The following is a 26,717-nucleotide window of genomic DNA, read 5'->3' as shown; positions in this document are numbered from 1 at the left end:
CACATTCATTATAGAAGATAGAATACCTAAGCTAGATAGCAAACATGGTGCTCATTTGGGGTGGCAACGAGCCAATCTTTTCACGAGCTCTCGGCTCAATTTCAATCGAGCTCGAGCTCGATCTCAAGCCCAATTCAGTGGCTCGATTAATAAACAAGTTAGACTTGAGCCTACTAGAGCTTGGCTTGTGAGGCTCGCGAGCCGGCTCAAATATATATTATATATATAATAAAATTATATAAAATTATATATATATATATATAATAAAAATCTTATAATTATTAATGATTATAATTCTTAATCTTTAAATATAAAATATTTTTTTTTATATATAAATTTTATTTTTATAAAATATTAATAATATATATAAAAAATATTTTTATACAATATAAAATGAGCCGAGCTGAGCTAAGCCGAGCTCAAAACTGGTACTATTCATCTTGGCTAGACTCGAATCCACCCCTAGTGCTCATTAAAAGGGCAAATAGGAAGTGACATATGTGTATAGATTACACCCACCTAAAGAGAGTAGCCCAAATGATAGCTTCCCCCTCCCTAGAATAGATCAGCTAGTAGACGCCACCTCGGAGTCTAAGATGCTAAGCTTCATGGATGCCTATTCCGGTTACAACTAAGAGAAGACTACTTTTGTAACTGAAAGTGGTCTATATTGTCACAAGGTTTTGCCCTTTAGCATTAAGAATGTCGGGGCAACCTACCAACATATTGTAGACAAGATTTTTTTTTCTGAATTAATAGGAAATAAAATTGAAGTTTATGTTGCTGATATGGTAGAAAAAAGTAGTTTTTTAAACTCCCACATCGTTGATTTAACCAACATATTTAAAGTTTTAAGAAAATATGACCTGAAGCTCAATCTTAACAAATGTGTGTTCAGCGTTACATTGAGTGAGTTCCTTGGTTGCATGGTTACCCAACATGGAATTAAAGTCGAACCTGAGAAGATCCAAGCAATCTTGGATATACAACCTCTGAGGTCGGTGAAGGAAGTCCAAAATCTCACTTGTTGAGTCACCACCCTCGACCACTTTATGTCTAAGTTGACAAGGCAATACCTACCCTTTTTTTAAGAAATAAAAAAAGCCAAAGACTTCCAATGGATCAAGGAGTGCTAGCTCGCTTGTATAAACACTTAAAAAAAGCTAGAAATTTGGGCTTCAAAAATAAGCACTTATTTCTGGCTTATTTCTCAAATACCAATAAGTGCTAATGGCCCAATTGTATAATATGTATTAGTATAATATTAATAAAATTTGGTTTTAAACGAAATAACCGAAAACTGAACAAAAAATTCAGCTTCAGATTCTTTGGCTTTTTAATAATTCGGTTTCAATTCGGTTTATATTTTATAAGTTTGGTTCTTAAAATTTGATTTATTTGGTTCAGTTTTTAATCGAATAAACCGAATGCTCACCCCTAATAAATACCAATTTTTAAGTTGGAGAGTCGAATAAGACAATATTGAATTTGATCAATTCAAACTTAATTGTCCAAAGTACTTATTGAATTGGATTGGACCTGGTCCATCATAATGGATTTACATTGCATTGGGTCGGCTTTAAGGGTGCAAATGTATCGGATCATGATCCAATATGATCCAAAGTACAATCCTATTTTGTGGGATTTGGTTATCCCATTTCAGCTTTTTGGATTGAATAATACGATCTGATTAAAAATCCAATTATATATATAATTTCATTTTTGTAAGTTTTTATATTATTTATTTATTTTTATAAAAACGTTTATATTTGATGAAAATAGTTGAAAAATGCATTCTTTTGTTTTTATTTAAATGGTCATATTTTATTTTTCTTTTAATAAATTATTTTTTAAATTAAATCGAATTGGATCATATTCGGATATCTGATATTCTTATCAGATTCGAATTTGAATCAATTTTTATAAGATCCTGTCGGATCTTCGGATCATATTGGACCAAGCCTACAGTTATTGGATATGATTCAGATTCGAACCAATCCTTTTGCACCCCTAGTCGGTTAAATTAATATCCAATCCATTGACAAATGATAAAAGTAGAAGTGTCAATGGACTATGTTTAGATTGGATGCAATCTAAAATAAAACCAAGTTGAACTGTCCTATAAGACATTGAGCTAGACCTGTCTAGTCCAAAATATTTATTGGATTGGATATAACCTGGTCCACCTATCATTGATTCATATTGGCCTAAATCGGAATGGACAATAACTAACCATGACTTAAAACTCCAGACAGCCTTGTAAGTGAGTTTTATTATCCATAACTCACCTTCTTAGATCACCGTTAGTGATCATTAATAGAAATTGTCTACATAAGAATTTAAGTAGTTTATATGACCAAATAACCCCTTGAATGGCCAATCAAGCTTATTTAATATTTTTATGCCAAATTACCTTTGACCCATACCCAGGCCCATACTAGGCCCACAACAATCAGGGGTAATTTTGTTATAAAAATATTAAATAAGGCTAACTAATCAATCAGGGGTAATTTGGTCATGTAAAATATTTAAATGCTTATGTAGACAACTTCTATTAATGACCACTAATGGTGTTCTAATGGAAATCTCAGTGGAATGTGAGTTTTGGACAATAAAACTCATTGACAAGGGTGTTTTGAAAAATCATGGTGAGTTTAAGAAAGATGCAAAAATGTTAGGGTAAATTTTAGATAATAACCCTTCTTTAAAGGGAAAATTGTATATTAATACTCTATATTTTGGGTCATCTTATTTTGGTCACCAAACATCAAAACGTACCAATCCAGTACCTAAACTTCCAAAATGTGTCAATTTAGTACAAAACCATTAACTGCTGTTAGGTAGCATGTGAAAGGATGCAAATGCCCTTTGGGTGTCATCTAATTTTATTTACCAATCATCCAAATGCCCAAATCTCGTAGAAGCCAATAGAGAAAAGAAATTTGTCAAAAACCAATCTATTGCTTTGGTTCAATCTTGATTTTTGAGGAAAAAGATGATGATTAGTATTTAAGGATAATTTTGACATCTTTAAAAGTTTTAAGTCATACATGTCATCAAGTGATAGAGATAACTAACGGATTGCTAATGGTAAAGACTAACCTGGCATGTTTTGGAAGTTTAGGTACTGAATTGGCATATTTTGAAATCTGAGGACCAAAGTGAGACTAGGCCCAAAGTATAGGGTACTGCAAGTTTCCCTTCTTTAAAATATAAAGTATATTTGAATTAAATCTAATTCGATAGGATTTAAATCCAACCTGAACTCCCTGAATCTTCTTGTATTTTAAATCGGGTTTGGATTTCAGTTTTCAATAATCAGATTGGATTCCGATGTTTTGAGTCCAATTCTGGCTTGATTGCCACCCTGCCCTTTTTGTGGTAGTTACTTGGACTGCAATTGGATTGGGGAGGAATTCAAATAGAGAATTGACAAATCCAATCCTTCATCCAATTCCAAATTTTCTCTAATCCAAATGCAACCATAGTTCTAAATTCATTAAACTCAAGCAAAAGCAAAATCTAATCATCAATTTGGTTGCAGGCATTGCTTGAAAGATGCGGTTCTTGAAGGTGGAATTCCTTTCAACAAGGTCCATGGGATGCATGCATTTAAATATCCTGGGGTAGATGCTAGATTTAACAAGGTCTTCAATAAAGCAATGTCAAATCATACCACAATGACCATGAAGAAAATTCTTGAGACATACAAGGGATTTGAGGGCCTCAAAGAGATAGTTGACGTGGGAGGTGGAATTGGAGTAACAATTAACATGATCACATCCAAGTATCCTCAAATTAAGGGCATTAATTTTGATTTACCCCATGTCATAGCAGATGCACCATCTTATCCTGGTAAAAGCATTTCACTTTCTTTTACTTGAATTGATTTGATTTTCATCTAAGGTTAAACGTATCCCTATACCCAATACACTAAATACTATGCGTTATGACATTTGGCTACTTTTGAAGGTAAATACCCTTATCTTATATGTCCTGACTCAATTCTTGAAACTTAATAAAAGGAAAAATTATAATCTAAGAGTATTATTAAGCACTGTGGGGATTAAACCTTTATTTCATCTAAATTACACTATTTAACTGCTTATGAGCAGGTGTGGAGGATATTGAAGGAGATATGTTTGATTGTGTTCCAAAAGGAGAAGCCATTTTTATGAAGGTGATTCATTTGATTTTTTTTTATAAAAAAGAGTTTCTTTTTTATAATTTAGCACTGTGGGGCTGTAAAGGGTGCAGACTAGTTTCTCTTATTCATGAAGTCAACCCAACCCAACCCAAATTCTAAATAAATGTCAAAAGTTGAATCAAGTTCCTTAGTTTTCTTTTGTATATATCTCATTTCAGGAATTCAATTAAACATGTCTTTCATGGTTCTTTTATTTTTTTTCTTGCAGTGGATACTTCATGATTGGAATGACGAGCATTGCTTGAAACTTCTGAAGAACTGTTGGAAAGCTCTACCCAACTCGGGAAAAGTGATTGTAGTGGAACAATTCTTCCGAAGACCCTTGAGGCGACTAATCCCATCACTAAAATCGTCAGTGAACATGATTTGATCATGTTAACACAAAATCCAGGAGGAAAAGAAAGAACAGTCAAACAGTTCGAGGCCATGGCAATGAGCTCAGGATTTAGCAGTGTTCAGATTATTTGTTCTGCATATCACAGTTGGGTCATGGAATTCCACAAATGATGTATTAGTTTTGGAACTCTTTGTGGTTCTTAGCTTAATGGTTGCTTGATCTTAATAATGATTTTAATGGTGGCTTCAAAAAAAAAAAATAATAATATCAATGGATGATGGGATTATATCCTTGTGCAGAACTTGTTTCAAGTCTTTTCCTAATGAATATGGGAATAATTTCATGGTTTTAGAGAGAGAGAGAGAGAATTTTATGATGGAGATTGGGCTTGGGTTGATCAGTTCCCCCAAAGACCCAATAAGACCAAAAGGGCCAAAAAATGTTGTGGCACTTAAACGGGATAAACGTTTGGTCAATGGGTCATGGCCTCATGGGTCGATCTGTCCCCATGTTCAATTTGACCGTTCATCTCGTTCAAATAAATACCAACAGATGAAAATTTGAGAAAAGATAAATATTTCTAAATTATTATGTTTTAAATTTAATTGTACGTTAAAAAAAATTTAATAGTGAACATTATATATTAAAGTATTATGATGTTTTTTTAAAATAATATATAATTTTTCGTCATGTAATTTAAACATTACATATAACATTGAAAATATGTTTTTTATTTAAAAGGACAATCCATTTTTTATTCATTCATATGTTCATGGTGCAAATTTCAGCCCACAGAAAAGGAGCAGTCCACCATGTTTTGACTATTAAGGTTAAAGTTGACATGGGTGAACACGAGGCTAATCCAGATCCAGACATTTTATACAAGGTCGGATGGGCTCCCCACTGGACGTGTCCCACACTTACGGGTGTTCACGGTCTGGGTTGTCGAACTGTGGGATTTTTTTGTGAATTGAACCGGTAGTATTGGTTTTCGGAATATTGGTAATTGGAACCAAATTGAAATCAGCCAATTAACTGGTTGATTAGTTTAATTAATCAACGGTTCAGTTTGTCGGTTTTTTAGTTTTTTTTTTAATTTTATAATATTTATTATAAAAATATATATAAACATATAATAAAAATTTATATATATGTGTAAATATGTATGTATGTATGTATGTATGTATGCAATACTAGTTGCAAATTCATTTTGAAGAATGTTACACATGTTCCTGATATCTACCTAAATCTGATTTCCACTGGCAGGTTAGATGTGAAATATCTTTCTTAAAGTTACGTATATAGATACAAATGAATCCAGCCAGCTTGGTGGAGAACCTCCACCAATTTGAGCAAGTTCCAAAATATTTTGCTTTACAGTTTATCATATGAGCAGAAACAGTCTTCAATCTATCTCTCTTCTATAAAAGTTTGGGACAAAGTTCAAAACAGGAATTGTCAATTAATGCCCATATAAGAATGCTTTGATGTGACTTATTGTCATGGGGTAGTTCTACAGTGGAAGAAACCCGTGCGGTATTCAAGCCAAGGTAGGCCAGGACAAGCATTTGTGTGCTGCAACGCTAGGAGTTGCTCGATGAGATGGCTCCACGAAGGTCAGTAGCACTGGATCATGACCTCAGGTTGCATGGCCGGGGCACTTGGTTGGCTCTGTCTGGTCCATGGGAGCTGCCACTTACGTGCTAAAGGGGGACGACCATGATGTGAGGCGACTGGGTGCCGATGCGAGGGGTCTCTTGTAAACTGATGATGAGGGCACCTATGTGCAATGTTGAGAGGCAACCGCTTGGGCCGGAACACACCCATGTGCTTGGGGCAATAGGGTAGCTCGATGGTTTGACCATTCTGGTCAATGGGTTGTTGACTTTTTCAACGGTTTTTGGCCAAAAATCGGGTTTGGGGTAAAATAGAATCACTTGCCTTGACGGTTTTTGGGCTGAACGGTCTGACCGTCCAGGTCAACGGCAGTTTGAAAACCTTGATCTACACAGTTAATCATAAATATCTAATTTTTTGTATTTTATATGATAAATATATTGAAAAATGCATCAATGAATTAATATTAACTTTTTTTATAAAAAGTAATAGTAAAATAATTAAAAAATTTTAAAATATATTTTAAATATTTAAAATATAATTTTATTGATAAAACATTAAAATTATTAAAATATAAAATTAAGTAAAGTAATTAATATTTTATTGATAAAAATATTAAAAGGTGAAATAGACAATAGGGTAGCCTTTCAGGAAAAGTGTGAAGTAGCGGATAAAAAATCAAGTGTGAACGGTCCCTAACCACGAGATTTTGCTGTTGATGAAAAATTGGGGTGTGGATGGGACCTGTCCACATATTCAAAGGGGGTAACTTTGAATAGCTATTTTGGGCGAGGCATGTTCACCTATTCACGCATATGTCTTTCTTTTTAGTCAAAATAAAATAGGGAAAATTATTAATTTACCTATTCTCATGATAACATACCATTCCCAAAAATGCATCCTAATTCTGCGCAATCCGGGCACTCCTAGCTGGTTGCTGACTGGCTCCTAGCTGGCAACGGACGGTACCTGAGAAGAAGACGGTGAAGGATTCCTGAGGGATTTGCCCGGTGGGAATACTCCGATGCTTAAGTTAGAATGCTGGAGAAAATAGTGAAGAGTGTAAATAGGGCTAAGAGTGTAGGTCACGTTAGATCACTGAGTGCTCGAGAGAAAATTCAAGTAAGATAAGATTCAAGATATAAGGTGCAAGATACCTTCTCCCCTTCGACTAAGGGGCTCTTAAAAATGGGTGTTCTTGTCAAATCGGGAGTAACTGCCACTAGGCCTCTGTTGTAGCCGTTATCTTCCAAGGCTGCACAGGTAACCTTTGTAGGGTACTACCCAATCGGATGAGTGACATGTTCGGGAGAACAGGCATGCCACCATCTGTCGAGAGATGTGGGTGCAGTCTGTCGAATTGACAGGGACTGCACCGTCAGCCAGGAGAGGTGGCATAGTCTGATGGGTACGGTCTTTTCAGATAGAAGCTTCCTGAAAACATCGCGTCGCTCAGTCACAAGCAACCTTATAGCGAGCTCCTAGGGGTACTTTGAGGTGATTCCTCTTAAGGTTGCCTTTGGGGCAGTTTTTCTACCTAAGTATTGAAGTGAGCTGGTTACCCTAGCTCGTGAGCTGGGATAGACTTGTCTTGGATTATTCCCTTTTAGTACATCAGGGTCCTTGAGCTCGCGTTATAGCGAGCTCCCCCTATAGCGAACTATGACGTAGCGAGCTGTCCTACGAGCTTGTTACTTAGTCGCAGTCAGGTTGTGGTGCTGAGCTGTTACTTGTGCTGAGTTGTGTCCACGTGTCATCGTCTCAAAGGGTCAGGTCAAATCACCTTCCATCAATTGCCCCCCACTCCTCGAGCTAAGGGTGCTACCTTAGCGTGAGGAGTTCATGAAGTGTGACGGGTGGATTTGACCGAAGTTCAAACTTGATTGACTACACGCATTAAATGTGCACGTAGAAGTCAAGGGATTTCTGACCTTTCGAATGCCGAGAAATGCACCAAAGCGGCTCTTAACTTCGGAAGTTGTGCAGCCGTCATTACCTCAATCATGGGAGGCGTGTAGCTAGTCACATTTCGGTTTCAGAAGATGTGTGGTCAGCTTGACTGTGAATCGTCAGATCTGTCTCAATCTGAGCCGTCGGTTTGAGGGCACAGTGGCTATAAATAGGAGGGCCCCAGGCCTCATTTTCTTTTACGCTAACTTGTCTCGTCTTCGGATTCTGAGGTCGCGTATCCATCTAGCTGCCTGAGCTCTTCTCCCGTTCACACTGTCTCTTCTTTTCTGGTGAGTCTTATCATCTTGTCAATATGTTTGGATATCCGTACCATGTCTATTCCCGAGACAGTAACCAAGATGACGCTCCCTCGAGCTCAAGGGGATCTTGGTGGTAGGCCCCGGAGGCTTGGGAGGCCTCCGGTGAGATGGCTTCCACTTTTTGGGGCAGGGAGCCCGACCGCTTTGGTTCCTCCTCCATGTCGATGGAGTGACTTAGGTCTTTAGTTCTTCATTTTAACCTTCCCGGAGACCTCATCTACAGTCTCCCTTCTGGTAACTTTCCCTGGGAGCATGGTCCCAACAAGCTAGTGATTTTTCAGGAACAGTTCGTGGCTAGCCTACGTCTTCCTCAACCTTGACATCCTCTCCACCATCCTCTGCATCAAGAATGCTTCTCCCGGAGCGCCTCCAGAAAGGCGTTCCTACTATTTTTCTCCCTGCCGCGGCTTCAAGCTCTTATACGAGCTGCCGAACAGGATCCCGACCTAGAAGCGGGACTATTTCGTAGTCCATAACCCCGAAGGGTGGCCCTTCCCAACTCACTGGAGGGCCACCATCTAGGATTCAGGGGTTGAGTTGGACCCCGAAGTTCAAAAAATGCTGCAGTCCTGGGCAGCAGTTGGCTTCCATTGGTCGGACTACTTGACCGAAGAAAAGCTCACACATGCTGGCCTGAGCCTGGGTAGGTTGCCTTTCAGGTCGCATAGTGCCTTGTAATTTTTTTTTACTAGACTAATACCTTGTGGTTTTTTGGCAGCCATCATGTCTGGTGTTGATGCACGCCGCCTCCTGCCCAGCAACCAGAACCGTAAGGCGAAGAGATTGCATCCTGACTGATCTTCCACTTCTGCGGGTACTGAGTTCGAGTCTGCTGACCTGGACTTCGGTTCTCCACTGCTTGAGGTCCCACCGGTCCCATCTGAGAGAGTTTCCAGTCCAGTCCAGTTTTGAAAACCATGGTATTTACCTATAATGTGTCACTGAGATTATTTGTTAATGGTATGGGCCTATTGAATACATTGTTCTCTAAGGCCTATCCATATTCAATATCCATGGCCAGATCTTTGCTTGAATGACTCCATACAGCTTAGGAAGGAGTTTGGATCTGCTGATTACAACGTATGATTGTTTTGTTAGTCATATTCATCCAGTCATACATTGGGAATATCTCTTATACTTTATATAACTGATGTTTCAACTGTATAGCTAGATGAATATAGTTAGCAATGTGTTTGGTGCAGTGCATGCCTTAATGCTTGGCAGGTTTTGATAATTTGCTTATAAACATTTGGACCATGGTATCAGAAAAATTTATGTCCAATCAACTGGTATCATAAAAGATGTGTGGCGTTGATCACAATTTGATGGGCATTGGTGTCAAAAATGTCATTTTACTCTTTCATCTAAAAAGAATCATTAATAACTAATACAACTACAAACTAAACCTATAATGAATGTCTTAGTAATAGAGGCAAACTAAATGGCAGGTCTCACTAAACACATCAATTAAACTATTGGGGGGGTCAATAACCCTAAAATGGGTTGACAATGTTGGAAGTGTTACAATCCATTATATGAGTGGCCGAACCATGCTTGATGAATGATTGAAATTTCAAAAATTTCCTAATTCTTCTATGAATCAAAATCCCTATGCTTTGAAAAACTGTATTTTTTAGGATCGGTCTTACACTAAATCAGACCAGATTTGAAACTAATCAAAGAGAGATGTGTATCTGATACGAATACTAAAAATGCAAACCCTATGATTGAGGTTCACGCCTAAATCTGTCCTAAAACCAGGCTCCACTAAAGAAGGTGCAATGTTATTCCTAAAGCCAGTTCAACAACACAGTTTTCTATGAAACTGAGATCCAAATGCTTGGACCATACTGAGGATGATGGGCCTGTTATCCCCTGATTTTTTATTGAAAGTTGGAGGAGAACTAATCTAAATCAGTCTCAAAAAGTTGATGTCGAACTAGGAAAAACTAAGAGACAAAAGGGTGCAAAGTGAACTAGAAATTGCAAAAATGTGGAGTTGTCTTGAAATGGTTCACCCCTCATCTTTTATAATCTCTTAAGGAGCTATCTACTAATCTAATTAGGAGATAATCCAGATTTAAATCAGATCTGGACTCTAATTAGAGATAACGCCTTATCTTCTTATAAGATTAGGTGCTCCATACCCAGATTTGCCAGTTGTCACATGACAAATTAAGCAATCATATGGCAGCTAAATTAATCATATTAGTTATGGGCCTTAAGCCCATCATTTATAAGGCTCATGACCCAATCAGTCTAAAAAAGTTGATGTCAAACTAGGAAAAACTAAGAGACAAAAGGGTGCAAAGTGAACTAGAAATTGCAAAAATGTGGAGTTGTCTTGAAATGGTTCATCCCTCATCTTTTATAATCTCTCAAGGAGCTATCTACTAATTTAATTAGGAGATAATCGAGATTTAAATCAGATCTGGACTCTAATTAGAGATAACGCCTTATCTTCTTATAAAATTAGGTGCTCCATACCCAGATTTGCCCCTTGTCACATGACAAATTAAGCTATCATATGGCAGCTAAATTAATCATATTAATTATGGGCCTTAAGCCCATCATTTATAAGGCTCATGACCCAAGGGTATTGCATGGTCAATTTAGGTCTGATTTGTATGGCGTGGGACCCCATAATGACTTCACATAAATCCATATTTGGTCAACTCATCCTCTGTAAAAAGGGTTGGCCGAATTCACTACTAAACATAGTGAACCCCTAAGCACATCACTATGGGCTCAATATGGGCCCAACATTTACACTTAAATGATCCATGAATCTAGCCATCCTATGGGAACCCAAGGATAATGGACTTAAGTAAAATAAATGCCATTAGGTAATCATCCCTTAATAGTCTCTTACACTTAATCTCTTAGTCCATAATGATCAAACACTACTCGACATGGAATGACCTCTCCCTTGGCTGCAAGGTCTAGTGTTACACTCTCTACTCAGATGGATCGTGTGAATTAAAACCATGTGCTTATTTGATTCCATATTTGTAATAGTGCTTATTTGGGACACCATGTGGGCCCGACCTTTGAACCCAGGAGAGCGGTGCCTAACCCTTTCCCTCTCACATCTGAGTCTGACCCAGATTGGTTTAGTTGGTGCCTCAAGCTACTAGAGTCACTATTGAACTAAAATGATTTTGATACTATTCCCGGATGTTCATCACCTCCATTTCCTAATTTGATGGATGATGACCCCAAATCTAGCCCAAGTAGTCGTTTTCCCAACGCTCACAGTATTTTTAAAGATTGATGTTTTGGAAGCTAAATAATTGTCCTATTCTATTTATTTATGAATATCATTTACATAGAATATGGGTGTGTGTGAACAAGATTGTATCAGCCATAGTTTATTAGTGTGATTGTAATGCCCCCATTTTAAAATTCCTATGTGTGTGCTCATTTTCTTGTTTACTGTTTTGTTTTTGTTTTTTATTCTCTTATCTAATAGCTTAAGCTTTTATGTTGAATGGTTATCTACCAAGGTATCAAAGCCTATTTGTAAGTGGTCTAATGTTCAATCTTTGTCATCCCATTATAATTAAATTTCAGTATAAGGTATAAGACTGCCCTTGTTCATGCTTCATGCTTCAAGCCCAATAAGTTTTCACATGATGGATTGTGTTAGATAATAAAAATCTAATTAGGGACCACATTAATGGGTTGTGCAGTTGCTCTAAATAGATACTACAAATTGCACATGCTAGCATATCTGAAATTGATATACAAAGAGGGCCGACCATTTTGGAATTGTGGGGAAGACATTGGATGTAAATCTGCATAAAGTTGTTTCCATGTGTATTTATATTTAAACACATTTATAATTATTTATTTATTGATTTTGGATTTTTTTCTAAATCACACTAATTTTAGTGAAACAAATGAACCAAAATGATTTTGCTACTATTCTCGGAGGTCCCATCACCTTCATTTCCTAATTTGATGGGTGGAAACTCTAATTCTAGCCCAAGTGAGTCGTTTTCTCGACATTAACAGACTAGTGATTCCACTAGGGAGTTCTCGGACCATGGGTGGAGCTCACATGGGGTTTATTTGGCTTGATTGCCTTTTCTTGTATATATGCATGGTTATGTGCTATTTGCTTTTGTTTTAGTAATAGCTACTTATTTTCTAATAATTAGATAGTTTTTTACTTCTTTATGTCTATTATTGCTTATCTGCTCACTTACACTCTACACGCACCATTTGCATTAGGTTTAGCATCCTATGCCCTATTAGGAAGGGTCCTAGGTGGTAGGTCATTGGGGTCTTGGTCCTAATAGTCTAACCAAATGCCCAAACTAGTCATTCACAAGAGAAGCCCATTTGTCTAGTGGGTGGAAATTTAAAGACCAGTTACCTAGCTTGTTGGAGCCTTGTGTCTAGAAATAAACTGTGTCAATCCATGCATTTTTACTTAGATCCAATTTTAAATTTAGAAAGGAGTAGGAAGGTCGAGCAACACCTTCTGACCTACAGAAGTCTTCAATACCCTCAGGAAATACAAGATGAAGCTGAACCTGACCAAATGTGCTTTTAAGGTTGGCTCGGGTAAATTCCTTGGGTTCAGGGTGACACAAAGGGGTATTGAGGCAAACCCAAAGAAAATACAGGCCATCCTCAACATGCAATCCCCTTGAACCCACAGAGATGTACAATGGCTCACAGGTAGAATATTCGCCTTTAGCAGGTTCATGTCCAAATCTGTAGACCGGTGTCTGCCATTCTCCAAAGCTCTCAAACGATCGAAGGACTTCTAATGGACTAAGGAATGTGAACCCTTTCCAGAACTAAAGTGGTACCTAAGTTCACCGCCTCTCTTCACCAAGCCGAGCCCAGGGGATGAGCTATTGCTTTACCTCTCAGCCGGGGATGAGGTCGTCAGCTTAGTACTAGTCAAAGAGGAAGACCGGGTATAGAAGCCGATTTACTATACCAATGGAATCCTTGGTGGCACAGAAACTCGGTACTCTAACTTGGAGAAAATAGCTTTGGCTTTGGTCACCTCGTCCAGAAAGCTCAGACCATACTTTTAGGCCCACACTATTTGAATGCTCACCAACAACAGCTTAGGTAAGTCCTCCAAAGACTAGAAGCATATGGCCGCTTAATTATGGAGCATGGAGTTCAGTGAGTTTGACATCGAGTATGCACCCTGGCCTGCGATCAAAGTTCAGTTCCTACCTAACTTCATTGTCGAATGCATGTTCACCACCAAGTATCCTGCCCCGCCGTTCTTTATATGGACCCTACACATGGACGACTCACCCAATCACCAAGGCAATAGATCCAATCTTATTCTCCTTTGCCCCGATGACAAAGTGTTAGAGCGTGCCCTCAGATTCGAGCTTAAAGCATCCAACAATGAGGCTGAGTATGAGGTTTTGATCACTGGGCTATGCCTCTACCTAGACCTGGGAGCTCAAAGAATAGAAGCCTTCAATGACTCTCATTTGGTAGTCAACCAGATCCATAGACAATTTGAGATGATAATGTCCACGATGGTAAGTTACCTACAGGAGGTGCAGGAGCTCATGCGCCGACTTGAGCACTTCAACATCCAGTAGATTCCTCGACCTGAGAACATAAGAGCCGATGCACTATCCAAGTTGGCCAGCTCCCTAAGAACCAACCTTAGCAAATCAGGATGGTTGGACACCCTAGCCTAGCCGAGCATCACGTAGACAACTCTCCTCGTCCTCCCGGTACAGCATGACCCATCCTGGATGGACCCTATAACATAGTACCTTCGTAAAGGCACACTTCCAGAAGATTGGATAGAAGCAAAGATACTCCAACACACATCAGCCCGGTATTGCCTTATATAGGGTCTACTCTACCGCCGGTCACATACTCTCCCCTACCTGGAATGCCTCTCCCAATCTGAGGTAGACTACATCCTCAAGGAAATCCATAAAGGAATTTGCGGAGACCATCTTGGTGCACACACGCTAGCACACAAGGCACTCTAGCAAGGTTATTTTTGGCCGACGATGAAACAGGATGTGGCCCAATTGGTTTGGAGATGCAACAGTTACTGGCGACACTCCAATCTCCACCACAAGCCTGCAGTCCCCCTGAAGCGAATCACTAGCCCATAGCCGTTTGTGCAATGGGGGATGAACATCGTCGGCTCCTTTCCCATTGTGATTGCTCAAAAGAAGTTCCTCCTAGTGGCGGTGGATTACTTTGCCAAATGAGTAGAAGTTGAAGCTCTAGCACGCATTACTGTGCATAATGCCTGAAACTTTTCTAGAAAAGTATTGTCTACTAATTTAGTATTCCACACATCCTCATCACAGATAATGGGACATAGTTCACTAATCGAAAGTTTGAAGCCCTCTGCTTCGACCTAAAGATTGACCATCAGACCACGACTGTACACTGACCCCAGAGCAAAGGGTAGACCGAGTTGACCAACCAAACCTTGTTGCACGGCCTGAAGACTCGGCTAGACCAGGCCAAGGGGAGGTGGGCTAAGGAACTGTCGAGCATACTTTGGGCATACATGACTACTCCGTGGGGCAGTCACCGGTGAGACCCTCTTTAGCCTGACCTACGGGCCCGAGGCTATGGTTTCCGTAGAGATTGGTTCTCCAACCCTCTAGGCAGAGCTCTTCGATGGAGACCAGAACGATGAGGGCCTTCTCGCAGAGTTAGACCTGATTGAGGAAGCCCGGGTCTGAGCATATGTCAAGATAGTAGCACAATAGTAGAGGATGGCAACCTCATCCTCTACAAAGTCATAGTACCCGCGCCAGAGAAGGAAAGCTCAGACTGAATTGGGAAGGGCCATATAGAGTCACCAAGGTCTTGGGCCCAAGCACCTATAGGCTCGAAGACCTAGATGGCCGACTAATATTAAGGAGTTGGAACTCGGGAAATCTCAAGATGTACTACCAGTAAACTTGCAAGTAATAAAAGTTTCCTTCCTTTTAAGCTACAGCTCTGACCCCAAGGTGCGCACACGCCCACCACACACACTGTACATACACAAGCTGAGCAGCACTACCGAACGAGTTAACTCCACCGATCCCCGAACAGCTGAGCCCATTACGCCTAGCTCAGTAGTGTATCATTGACTAAGCTACCCGACTCAGCTGACAACGACTAAGCCTAGACATGGAGGAATAGCGCCCCCGCCCACCAAGGCCTGAGGGCGGTCGAGGAACTCGCACATCCGCCAGCTTAATAACCAAGCTAGTTGGGAAACGGCTAGCCCTAGAAGGGCCCCAAAGGCTCATGAGATCGGAAACTAAGTGTCCCATGGTTGAGAGCTCGGAAAATGAAAGATCTCGGGTAACTACACCTTGGTCAGCACAAGAGCGGGGAAGCTGAGGCATAACTCGGCTGGCTATGCCTCGACCAACTACACCTCGATCACGACAAGACTAGGGATGCCAAGGCATAACCCATCTAGCTATGCCTTGGCTAACTACATCTCGGTCGGCACAAGACTAGGGATGCTGAGTTGTTGCCTGGTTGGCTATGCCTCAACCAACGACTAAAATCATAGGAGTACGAAGAGGTCACCCAAGGCACAACCTACCCAGCCAACAGAAAATGGTGCAATAAGGCCAACTGAATACTGTATAATAAGATGCCGAGGCATAGCAAGCCCCCCCAAAATTGTTCATTACATCACTTAAGGCTTGGCATACCAAGCCCCCCCAAAAAAAACAAAACAATAGAAAAAGAGAGAGAAGGAAGTCGCTCAATCCTCGGCAGTAGAGTTAGCAACAATATTAATGGCTTTGACCTCAACATCAGCTCCCTTGGTGGATCCTTGCGAATAATCCGGATTGAAAGCACCCTAGCCCTGTGACTCATCGGCCAACTCCGGATGGTGGCGAAGGATCATTCGACAAAAGAGGTTGATCCTAGTCGCAAAGGAAGCTTTGGTGTATTCGTCCATCTGTAGTTGCATCTCCTCTAACACCTTGTACCGGTTGATTGCCTCCTTAGTAGCCTCTTGCCTCAACCTGTCTTTCTCTGCCTTAAGCTTGGCGATCTTTCACCTCAGCTCTTGGACAAGGCTGGCCTACTTGGCCAACTATACCTTTATCTTGGCAACCTCCCTCTCAAGAGCGGCCAATCTCTCTCTAGCAGTCAATAGCTTGGCCAACTGGGCCTTCTGCCATAGATACTCAAAGTGTTACCATTCCTACGTTGATTGGAGGTCTCTAAGATGACCAACTAGCACGATTGCCGCACAAGCATTTTGTAGATGAACATGATAAGTATACCAAGAAAGAGAATGAAACACAAGGAATAAGAAGAGGAGACCTACCTAGGCCATAGACCATAGTAGCGCACACTCTAGTGCTCCATTTCCGACCTCGATTGGTTCCCAAGCTATTGACATTGTCATGATTCCCCGCAATAACTGCTCGGGAACCCCAGGCATCTCCACATTGTCATCTAAACAAGCCGACCACCTCGGCTTGTGCAGACCTGAGCTACTGCCTGCCTTAGTTACTAATGCGCCTATGGGACGACGAACCCCTTTAGGGTTGATCACGACAATGTTCTCCTCCTCAACCTCCTATTGCTGGACTCTCTATTGCCGAAGAGCCCCCTGTTCGCGGAATGTGGCCATTCTCCTATCTTGGGGCAAGCTTTTGGTTTCACACTGGCTTGCTCCTGTCTTTGTCGAAGTGCCTTCATTCGGTGAACAATCTATTCCTCGCTTACCATACTTGTACCTACAACACAAGATACCCGATGTAAGTAAAAGGAAGATAAGATAAATTTAACTCGATGAACGAATAGTAAAGGAAGCAGACTAGCCACCCTCTCCTCAGCCCAATGAGCATCAACGTCTTCGAAGATGTGTATGCGATAACGTCGATTTCTTGAATCATGTTGAGGGCCAACCTATCCTCCCAAGTGAGCGCTGACCATTGGGGCTACAGCAGAGTTGTCCTCAGCTCCCGCAGCTTGGTAGGAAAAGGGGGAAACTTCGGAATGCACACGAAGAAGAACGACTCTTTCCAGTGCTTCATGGAGGAAGGGGCCCAACTAATGACCAAATGTTCCACCGAGTGGAGAAGTAATAGTACCCTTGCTAGTGGTGTTTCAGCTGGAGCATAAAGTTCACCATCCCCAGGGTCATATCGGCATCACAGACGACACAGTAGGACATAAGTCCGAGCAGGAATCTGAAAGAGTTTAGCATCAGCTGCACTGACAACACCTTGTATCAGTTTAGCACCTCGACGAACCCTTTGCTCAATAGGAACCACAACCCAACCTCCAAACTGTGCTCATAAACGCATATTCACTATAGACCAGAACTTGAAAGAAAGCTGCACAGTTAGAGTAAAGATAATCTCTCTCTCACGGCTCACAATCTCATAATTTCTGAAATATATAGAGGCTCGTCCATGATGCTAATGACATATGAATGCGTGATGAGAAATGTAGTTTGATGACAACCACTACCGACCATTAGGTAGGCTTCTACCTAAACTTTTGTTTATTTTTTTTCTTTGTTACCAACGAAAATATCTTCTTTTCTTTTCTTTGGTTAAAAAAATTTTACTCCACAAGCAAGGAAACAACCGAGCAAAGACGAGAAACCAAAAGCTTTAGGCTGCTTTTGGTTGCAACACAAAATTGTTTGCATTAGTATAAAAATTCATAGGAGTGCACATAAAGTTAATGCATATTTTGATTTAATTTTGTTTTGCGCTTTACTTTATTCTGTTTCACATCTTATTTTACTTTATTTGAACTACAATCAAAGAAAATAAGGTAAAATTTGGCACAAAAATAAATCAAAATTTTCACCCAAATCATTTGCACTGCTATAACTTTGCATCAATACAAATTTATTTTGCAACCAAACACAACCTTAGGAACAGAAAAAATAATTATCAACAATTTATGAAATAGGACAAAGGGCATGCGTCTAACCACTCATTTTTTTGGTGTTTCTTGTATTTGCTTTATTGTTTTTTTACTTGTGTAGTGAAATTCTGTTAACCAAAGAAGAAAAAAAAGAAGATATTTTCGTTGCTAAGAAAGAAAAAAAAGAAACAAAAGTATAGGTAGAAGCATACCTGGTTGCCATCAAACTACAAATCACATCAATAATTCACATCACATGTCATTAGCATCATGGACGAGCCTCTATATATTTCATAAACGGTGAGATTGTGAGCCGTGAGAGAGGGATTATCTTTATTCTAACTGTGTAGCTTTCTTTCTAGTTCTGCTATACAGTGAGTATGGCTTTAATCCTCAGTAATCACTTTGAAACCCCAAATGAAGAGAAAGAAGAAGAAAACTGTATATTGGCGGCCATGCAATTGGCAAGTGCTTCAGTGCTTCCTATGGCCTTGAAAGTCACTACAGAACTAGATGTGTTCGAGATCATATCTAGAGCTGGCCCTGATGCGTACCTCTCGGCTTCAGAGATTGCCTTGCACCTTCACACTGAAAACCCAGATGCAGCATCCATGCTCGACCGTCTCTTGTCTCTACTGACGAGCTACTCTGTTCTTAAATGCTCTCTCGTCAAACGGGACAATGACCAAGTGGAAAGGCGTTATGGCTTGGCTCATGTCTGCAAATTTTTCACCAACAGCCAGGACGGAGTGTCTCTTCGACCCCTGCTTCTACTGCATCAGGACAAGTCGCTCATTGATAGCTGGTATGATCTTACTTGCCGAGCTATGATCTCTGATTTGGACAAAATATTCCACCACCACCATCACTCCTTATGTGACATGCATTCTGTATTTCCAGGAGAAAAAAAAAAAACACTACATTCTATCTGAACTTTATCGCTGCTTGCAGGTACCAGCTGAGAGATGTTATATTGGAAGGTGGAATTCCTTTCCATAAGGTACATGGAATGACCTTATTTCAGTACTGTGAGAAAGATTCTAGGTATAACGAATTCTTTAATAAAGGAATGTCAGGTCACACCACAATAGTCTTGAAGAAGATTCTTGACACATACAAGGGATTTGAAGGTCTTAAAGAGGTGGTTGACGTGGGAGGTGGGAATGGAACCGCACTAAAAATTATTACATCTAGGTATCCTCAAATCAAAGGTATCAATTTTGATTTGCTTCATGTGATAGAAGCAGCACCATCCTACCCTGGTAAGAATTTTATTTGGCTTGGCTTGATAATTATTAGTAGAAAAAACCCAGCTTTTCTACTTCCTTTAATTTCTAACAGCTAACAGAAACTCAGAAAGTATTTGTAACCATGGGGCAGGTGTGAAACATGTTGGAGGAGATATGTTTGAATATGTCCCCAAAGGAGAAGCCATTTTTATGAAGGTTAGTTCTTTTAGTTCTTGAAAGGAGTAGAATGGATATGTCCCACGATATCTAGAAGAGAATTGCATTCACCATGAATCTCTTTGTAGTATCAAGTCATTTAAAGCAAATAAAGTTTACAAATCAAGAAAGTCATAATGTCTATTAGTCCTTAAATCAAGGAAGTGATAAAACATAGACTGGATATGTTCTTTTGTGATTTAATGTCTCCAAATATATATATATATATATATATTTTTTAATTTTTGTGATTTTTGTAGTGGATACTTCATGACTGGAATGATGAAGACTGCTTAAAGATTTTGAGAAACTGTTGGAAAGCCCTACCAAAGTTAGGAAAAGTGATCATTGTTGAATCAATTCTTCCAATGGCTCCAGAAGCTAGTTACCGCTCTAATATCGCCTTCACATATGATTTAGTCATGCTAACTCATGGCCCTGGAGGAAAAGAGAGGACGCAAAAGGAGTTTGAGGCCTTGGCAATAGACTCGGGCTTTGCTGGTTGTGAAATTGTTTGCAATGCTTACCATACTTGGGTTATGGAGTTCCACAAATAATTAGTTCCTTTTTTTTTCTTTTTTACCTTCGAACTTGTTTCTGACTTTTTTAAATTATGCATCCGAATAAGAATGAAATGCAGTTTGATCTTTATGGTGTGCATATTTTATTTTCCAAAAACACATGCTTCAATCTGGTATAATCTTTTCCAAATTCCAAAAACACTGGACATATATTCTCTCGTTCCTAAAGCAAGTCTATGATCACAAAGTTCCTATTTCCTGCTATCTCCTGAGTCCCCATGATTAGGGGCGTCAATGGACCAGTTTTGGATTGGACCCATCCAAACCAAAATCAATTTGGATGGATTGGATAGACCTATAACATATATGAATTAGATCAGTCCAGATTTAATGGTCCAAAGTATTTATTGGAATGGGTTGGACATGGTCCATCCATAATGAATTTATATTAGATTGGGTTGGATTGAGCCAATATCTGATCCATTGATAAACGATAAGAATTTAAGTGTAAATTGAGCAAATTTGGATAATTAAAACAAATTTGAACAGGTTATTAAATGGCCCAGACTTTAATTGGACCAGTCCAAAATGATCCAAAATATTCATTAGATTGGATTGGACCTGATTTATATATAATGGACTCGCATTGGACTGGACCAGATTGGACCAAAATATTCATTAGATTGGATTGGACCTGATTTATTTATAATGGACTCACATTGGACTGGATCAGACTTGATCAGTTAAAATATAAGGGGTGTCTTACTAAATGACCCTAAAATGGGTTGACAATAGTATTATTTGTTGAGTTTTCCCTCATAAGGAGGTTGAGTTTGTCATTTTCAACCCTATAGGATCCACGACTTCAAAGCCTTGTAGGATGAATGCCATGCAGCCTTGTGAGATTTATGACCTTGTAGCCCTATGGGATTTGCAACCTCACTATCTCATTAATCTTTTTGAATAGGTACCTCTATGGCTCCTCATATGATGGTTCTAACATCTCTGCCTTGTAGCTCCTCAAACCTTGGACCTCGGCCTCACATAGTATTTGGTCTTGTGGTTTTCTCTCTAACCTTGCAAGCCAGCCTCACCCTCCTGACCTTGTGTTCTTTGGGCCTTGATGATGGTGTCTCCATGACCTAGCATCTTTTAGTATTCCACAATGACCAAAACGGAATAAGTAAAAGAGATGATCATCTTTTTACAATACCTATTTTACCACATCTTCTCGGTGCACTCACACATCAGACACCACATCTTCTGATACTTGGACCTTCGAATTCGCATCGGAGATCCAGTACACCATCTCGCTCTGCAGCCAGAGCCGTGAGCTGTACTATCATTTGACACGATCGCAGAGAGATGCAGAGAGATGAGTCGCCACCTCTGCGTCGAATTCCAATGGGATTCTTGATCTCCTCTTCAGCATTGTCGTGCTACTACTCTGCGTAACCGCCACTAGGCCTCTGTTGTAGTCGTTATCTGCCAAGGCTGTGCAGGTAACCATTGTAGGGTACGACCCAATCGGATGAGTTGTTACTATAGCGAGCTCCTCCTATAGCGAACTATGATGTAGCGAGCTGTCCTGCGGGCTCGTTACTTAGTCGCAGTCAGGCTGTGGTGCTAAGCTGTTACTCGTGCTGAGTTGTGTCTACGTGTCATCGTCTCAAGGGGTCGGCTCAAATCACCTTCCATCAATTGCACCCCACTCCTCGAGCTAAGGGTGCTACCTTAGCGTGAGGAGTTCATGAAGTGTGACGGGTGGATTTGATCGAAGTTCAAACTTGATTGACTACTCACATTAAATGTGCATGCTGAAGTCAAGGGATTTCTGACCTTTTGAATAACGAGAAATGCACCAAAGCGGCTCTTAACTCCAGAAGTCGTGCAACCGTCATTACCTCAATCATGGAAGATGTGCAGCTAGTCACATTTCGGTTTTAGAGGATGTGCGGTCAGCTTGACTATGAATCGTCAGATCTGTCTCAATCCGAGCTGTCGGTTTGAGGGCACAATGGCTATAAATAGGAGGGCCCCAGGCCTCATTTTCTTTTACGCTAACTTGCCTCGTCTTTGGATTCTGAGGTCGCGTATCCATCTAGCTACCCGAGCTCTTCTCTCATTCACACCGTCTCTTCTTTTCTGGGGAGTCTTATCATATTGTCAATATGTTTGGATATCCGTACCACATCTATTCCCGAGACGGTAACCAGGATGACACTCCCTCGAGCTCAGGGGGATCTTGGGGGCAGGCCCCGGAGGCTTGGGAGGCCTCCGGTGAGACGACTTCCACTTCTAGGGGCAGGGAGCCCGACCGCATCGGTCCCTCCTCCATGTCGATGGAGAGACTTAGGTCTTTAGTTCTTCATTTTAACCTTCCCGCAACCTCATCTACAGTCTCCCTTCTAGTAACTTTCCCTGGGAGCATGGTCCCAACAAGATAGTGATTTTTCGAGAACAGTTTGTGGCTAGCCTACGTCTTCCTCTGCATCCTCTAATAGTAGAGGCTTTGAATCATTTCAACGTCATGATTGACTAGCTTCACCCCAACTCCATCCAATACGTATTTGGGACTATTTCTCTGTTTTACGAGTACTGTCTTCCCCTCAACCTTGACATCCTCTCCACCATCCTCTGCATCAAGAATGCTTCTCCCGAAGTGCCTCCAGAAAAGGCGTTCCTACTATTTTTCTCCCCGCCGTGACTTCAAGCTCTTATACGAGCTGCTGAATAGGATCCCGACCTAGAAGCAGGACTATTTCGTAGTCCATAACCCCGAAGGGTGGCCCTTCCCAACTCATTGGAGGGCCACCGTCTAGGATTCAGGGGTTGAGTTGGACCCCGAAGTTAGAAAAATGCTGCAGTCCTGGGCAGCAATTGGCTTCCATTGGTTGGACTACTTGACCGAAGAAAAGCTCACACATGCTGGCCTGAGCCTGGGTAGGTTGCCTTTTAGGTCGCGTAGTGCCTTGTAATTTTTTTTTACTAGACTAATACCTTGTGGTTTTTTGGCAGCCATCATGTCTGGTGTTGATGCACGCCGCCTCCAGCCCAGCAACCAAAACCGTAAGGCGAAGAGATCGCGTCCTGACCGAGCTTCCACTTCTGTAGATACTGAGTTCGAGTCTGGTTCAAGGAGCCATCTACGTGAAGGATCCAGGGCTCCTCATCCCAGTTCGCGCTTGGCCTAACTAGGAGAGATGCCGCACTAGTTGCTACCTCACAGTGCTCGGACTCAACCAGATTGGGAGCTCTGAGCTCGCCCGAACTGGGGGCCTCGTGCTCAACCGGCCTAAGGACTTTGAAGCTGAAAGTGCACTCCACGATGAAGTCCGCTAAGGCTTGGGCCTTAATAGAAGTTCATGACTTGTATTGGAGGTCGTACTCGCTGAGCTCAATGGCTCACTTCATCAATCGACCAAAGACCTCGGGCTTGAGTAGAACTTGCCTCAGAGGTTTGTTGGTGAGGGCGATAACAGTATGAGCTTGGAAGTATGGCCGGAGCTTTCGGGCTGCAATAACTAGTGCGTAGGCCATCTTTTCTATCTCTAGATAACTTGTCTTTGCTCCCTACAACTCCTTACTAACATAGTAGATAGGTCGTTGGACCCGATCTACCTCTTTTATTAGTACCGAGCTGACCTCTTCATCACTTGTCGAGAGGTACAACTCTAAAACATCGCCCTCTTCGGGCCGGGTTAAGATTGGTATGCTAGCGAGGTACTTTTTGAGCTCGTCAAACGCGAGCTAACAATCTGGGGTCCATTCAAACCCTTTGCTTTTAATTGCCTTAAAGAAAGGTAGGCAAGGTCTGCTGACTTGGACATGAAGCGACTCAGAGCGGCTATTCGGCCATTCAGCCTCTGAACCTCCTTCATTTTTCAGGGTGGTCTCATGTCTAAGATGGTCTTTACTTTATCCGGGTTGGCTTCAATGCCGCGCTGGTTAACAATGTATCCCAGGAATTTACCCGAGTTGACACCAAAGACACACTTTTTCAGGTTAAACTTCATATTAAATATACGCAGAATTTCAAAAACTAAATGCAAGTCTTTGTATTAAGTCAGATGAAAACTGGGTTTTGACGACCATGTCGTCTACATAACACTCTACTTTTTGGCCAATCAATGGCTCAAACAATTTGTTTATAAGTCTTTGAAAGGTTGCCCCGTCATTTTTTAGCCCAAAGGGCATGACCTTGTAGCAGACAGTCGATCCTTGGAAGTGTGAAGCAGTCCTTTGGGCAGGCTCGGTTCAGGTCAATGTAGTCGACGCTCATGCGCCATTTACTGTTAGCCTTTTTCACCAGAACGGGGTTGGCCACCTAGCTTGGGTAATGGACTTCCTTGATAAAATCGACTACAAGGAGCTTCCTGACCTCCTCGTCAACTGCCCTCCATCACTCTGGGGCTAAGTAGCGTTTCTTTTGTCTAACATGCCTAATTACAGGATTAGTATTAAGCTTATGAGCTATAATGCTAGGGTCTATGTCGGGCATTTCCACCACTGACCCCAAGGTGCGCACACGCCCACCACACACACTGTACATACACAAGCTGAGCAGCACTACCAAACGAGTTAACTCCACCGATCCCCGAACAGCTGAGCCCATTACGCCTAGCTCAGTAGTGTATCATTGACTAAGCTACCCGACTCAACTGACAACGACTAAGCCTAGACATGGAGGAATAGCGCCCCCGCCCACCAACGCCTGAGGGCGGTTGAGGAACTCTGCACATCTGCCAGCATAATAACCAAGCTAGTTGGGAAATGGCTAGCCCTAGAAGGGCCCCAAAGGCTCATGTGATCGGAAACAGAGTGTCCCATGGTTGAGAACTCAGAAAATGAAAGATCTCGGGTAACCACACCTTGGTCGGCACAAGAGCGGGGATGATGAGGCATAACTCGGCTGGCTATGCGTTGACCAACTACACCTTGATCACGACAAGACTAGGGATGCCAAGGCATAACCCATCTAGCTATGCCTTGAACAACTACATCTCGATCGGCAGAAGACTAGGGATGCTGAGTTGTTGCTTGGTTGGCTATGCCTCAACCAACGAACTAAAATCATAGGAGTACAAAGAGGTCACCCAAGGCACAACCTACCCAGCCAACAGAAAATGGTGCAATAAGGCCAACAGAATATTGTATAATAAGATGTCGAGGCATAGCCCAACCCAACACACATAATAGCCTGGCCAAATTTTCCTCGACTGGAAAAAGAAAAGGGCATTAGGATAGCAACATATGGGTTGACAGAAGAAACACTAAATATTTAACTCAAAATTGTTCATTACATCACTTAAGGCTTGGCATACCAAGCCCCCCAAAAAAACAAAACAATAGAAAAAAGAGAGAGAAGGAAGTCGCTCTATCCTCGACAGTAGAGTTAGCAACACCATTAATGGCTTTGACCTCAACATCAGCTCCCTTGGTGGATCCTTGCGAATAATCCGGATTGAAAGCACCCTAGCCCTGTGACTCATCGGCCGACTCCGGATGGCGGCGAAGGATCATTCGACAAAAGAGGTTGATCCTAGCCGCAAAGGAAGCTTTGGTGTATTCGTCCATCTGTAGTTGCATCTCCTCTAACACCTTGTACTAGTTGATTGCCTCCTTAGTAGCCTCTTGCCTCAACCTGTCTTTCTCTGCCTTAAGCTTGGCGATCTCTCACTTCAGCTCCTGGACGAGGCTGGCCTACTTGGCCAACTATACCTTTAGCTTGGCAACCTCCCTCTCAAGAGTGGCCAATCTCTCCCGAGCAGCTAGTAGCTCGGCCAACTGGGCCTTCTGCCATAGATACATAGAGTGTTACCATTCGTACGATGATTGGAGGTCTTTAAGATGACCAACTAGCGTGATCGCCAAACAAGCATTTTGTAGACAAACATGATAAGTATACTATGAAAGAGAATGAAACACAAGGAATAAGAAGAGGAGACCTAGGCCATAGACCATAGTAGTGCACACTCTAGTGCTCCGTTGCCGACCTCGATTGTTTCCCAAGCTATTGACATTATCATGATTCCCCGCAATAACTACTCAGGAACCCCAGGCATCTCCACATTGTCATCCAAACAAGCCGACCACCTCGGCATGTGTAGACCCAAGCTACTGCCTGCCTTAGTTACAGATGTGCCTATGGGACGACGAACCCCTATAGGGTCAACCACGACAATGTTGTCCTCCTCAACCTCCTATTGCTGGACTCCCTATTGCCGAAGAGCCCCCTATTCACGGAATGTGGCTGTTCTCCTATCTTGGGGCAAGCTATTGGTTGCACATCGGCTTGCTCTTGTCTTTGTTGAAGTGCCTTCATTCAGTGAACAATCTATTCCTCGCTAACCATACTTGTACCTACAACACAAGATACCCGATGTAAGTAAAAGGAAGATAAGATAAATTTAACTCGATGAACGAATAGTAAAGGAAACAAACTAG

The 26,717-nt window shown here is 41.3% G+C and overlaps 1 protein-coding gene across 1 annotated transcript; it reads left to right on the top strand.

Annotated features, from left to right (window-relative positions):
- Positions 1-18,605: 18,605 nt before the first annotated feature.
- Positions 18,606-20,409, top strand: LOC148851995 (caffeic acid 3-O-methyltransferase 1-like). The gene is made up of 4 exons (XM_088946288.1): positions 18,606-19,109; positions 19,256-19,566; positions 19,685-19,749; positions 20,010-20,409. The coding sequence occupies exons 1-4, from the start codon at positions 18,685-18,687 to the stop codon at positions 20,304-20,306; spliced, it is 1,098 nt and encodes a 365-aa protein (XP_088802414.1). The 5' UTR covers positions 18,606-18,684; the 3' UTR covers positions 20,307-20,409.
- Positions 20,410-26,717: the final 6,308 nt, after the last annotated feature.

The sequence above is a fragment of the Nelumbo lutea genome, chromosome 5, assembly GCF_056320005.1.
Source record: "Nelumbo lutea isolate HS-2025 chromosome 5, American lotus-T2T, whole genome shotgun sequence".
In the NCBI taxonomy this organism is placed as follows: domain Eukaryota; kingdom Viridiplantae; phylum Streptophyta; class Magnoliopsida; order Proteales; family Nelumbonaceae; genus Nelumbo; species Nelumbo lutea.
This window is presented reverse-complemented; position numbering and strand designations above follow the sequence as displayed.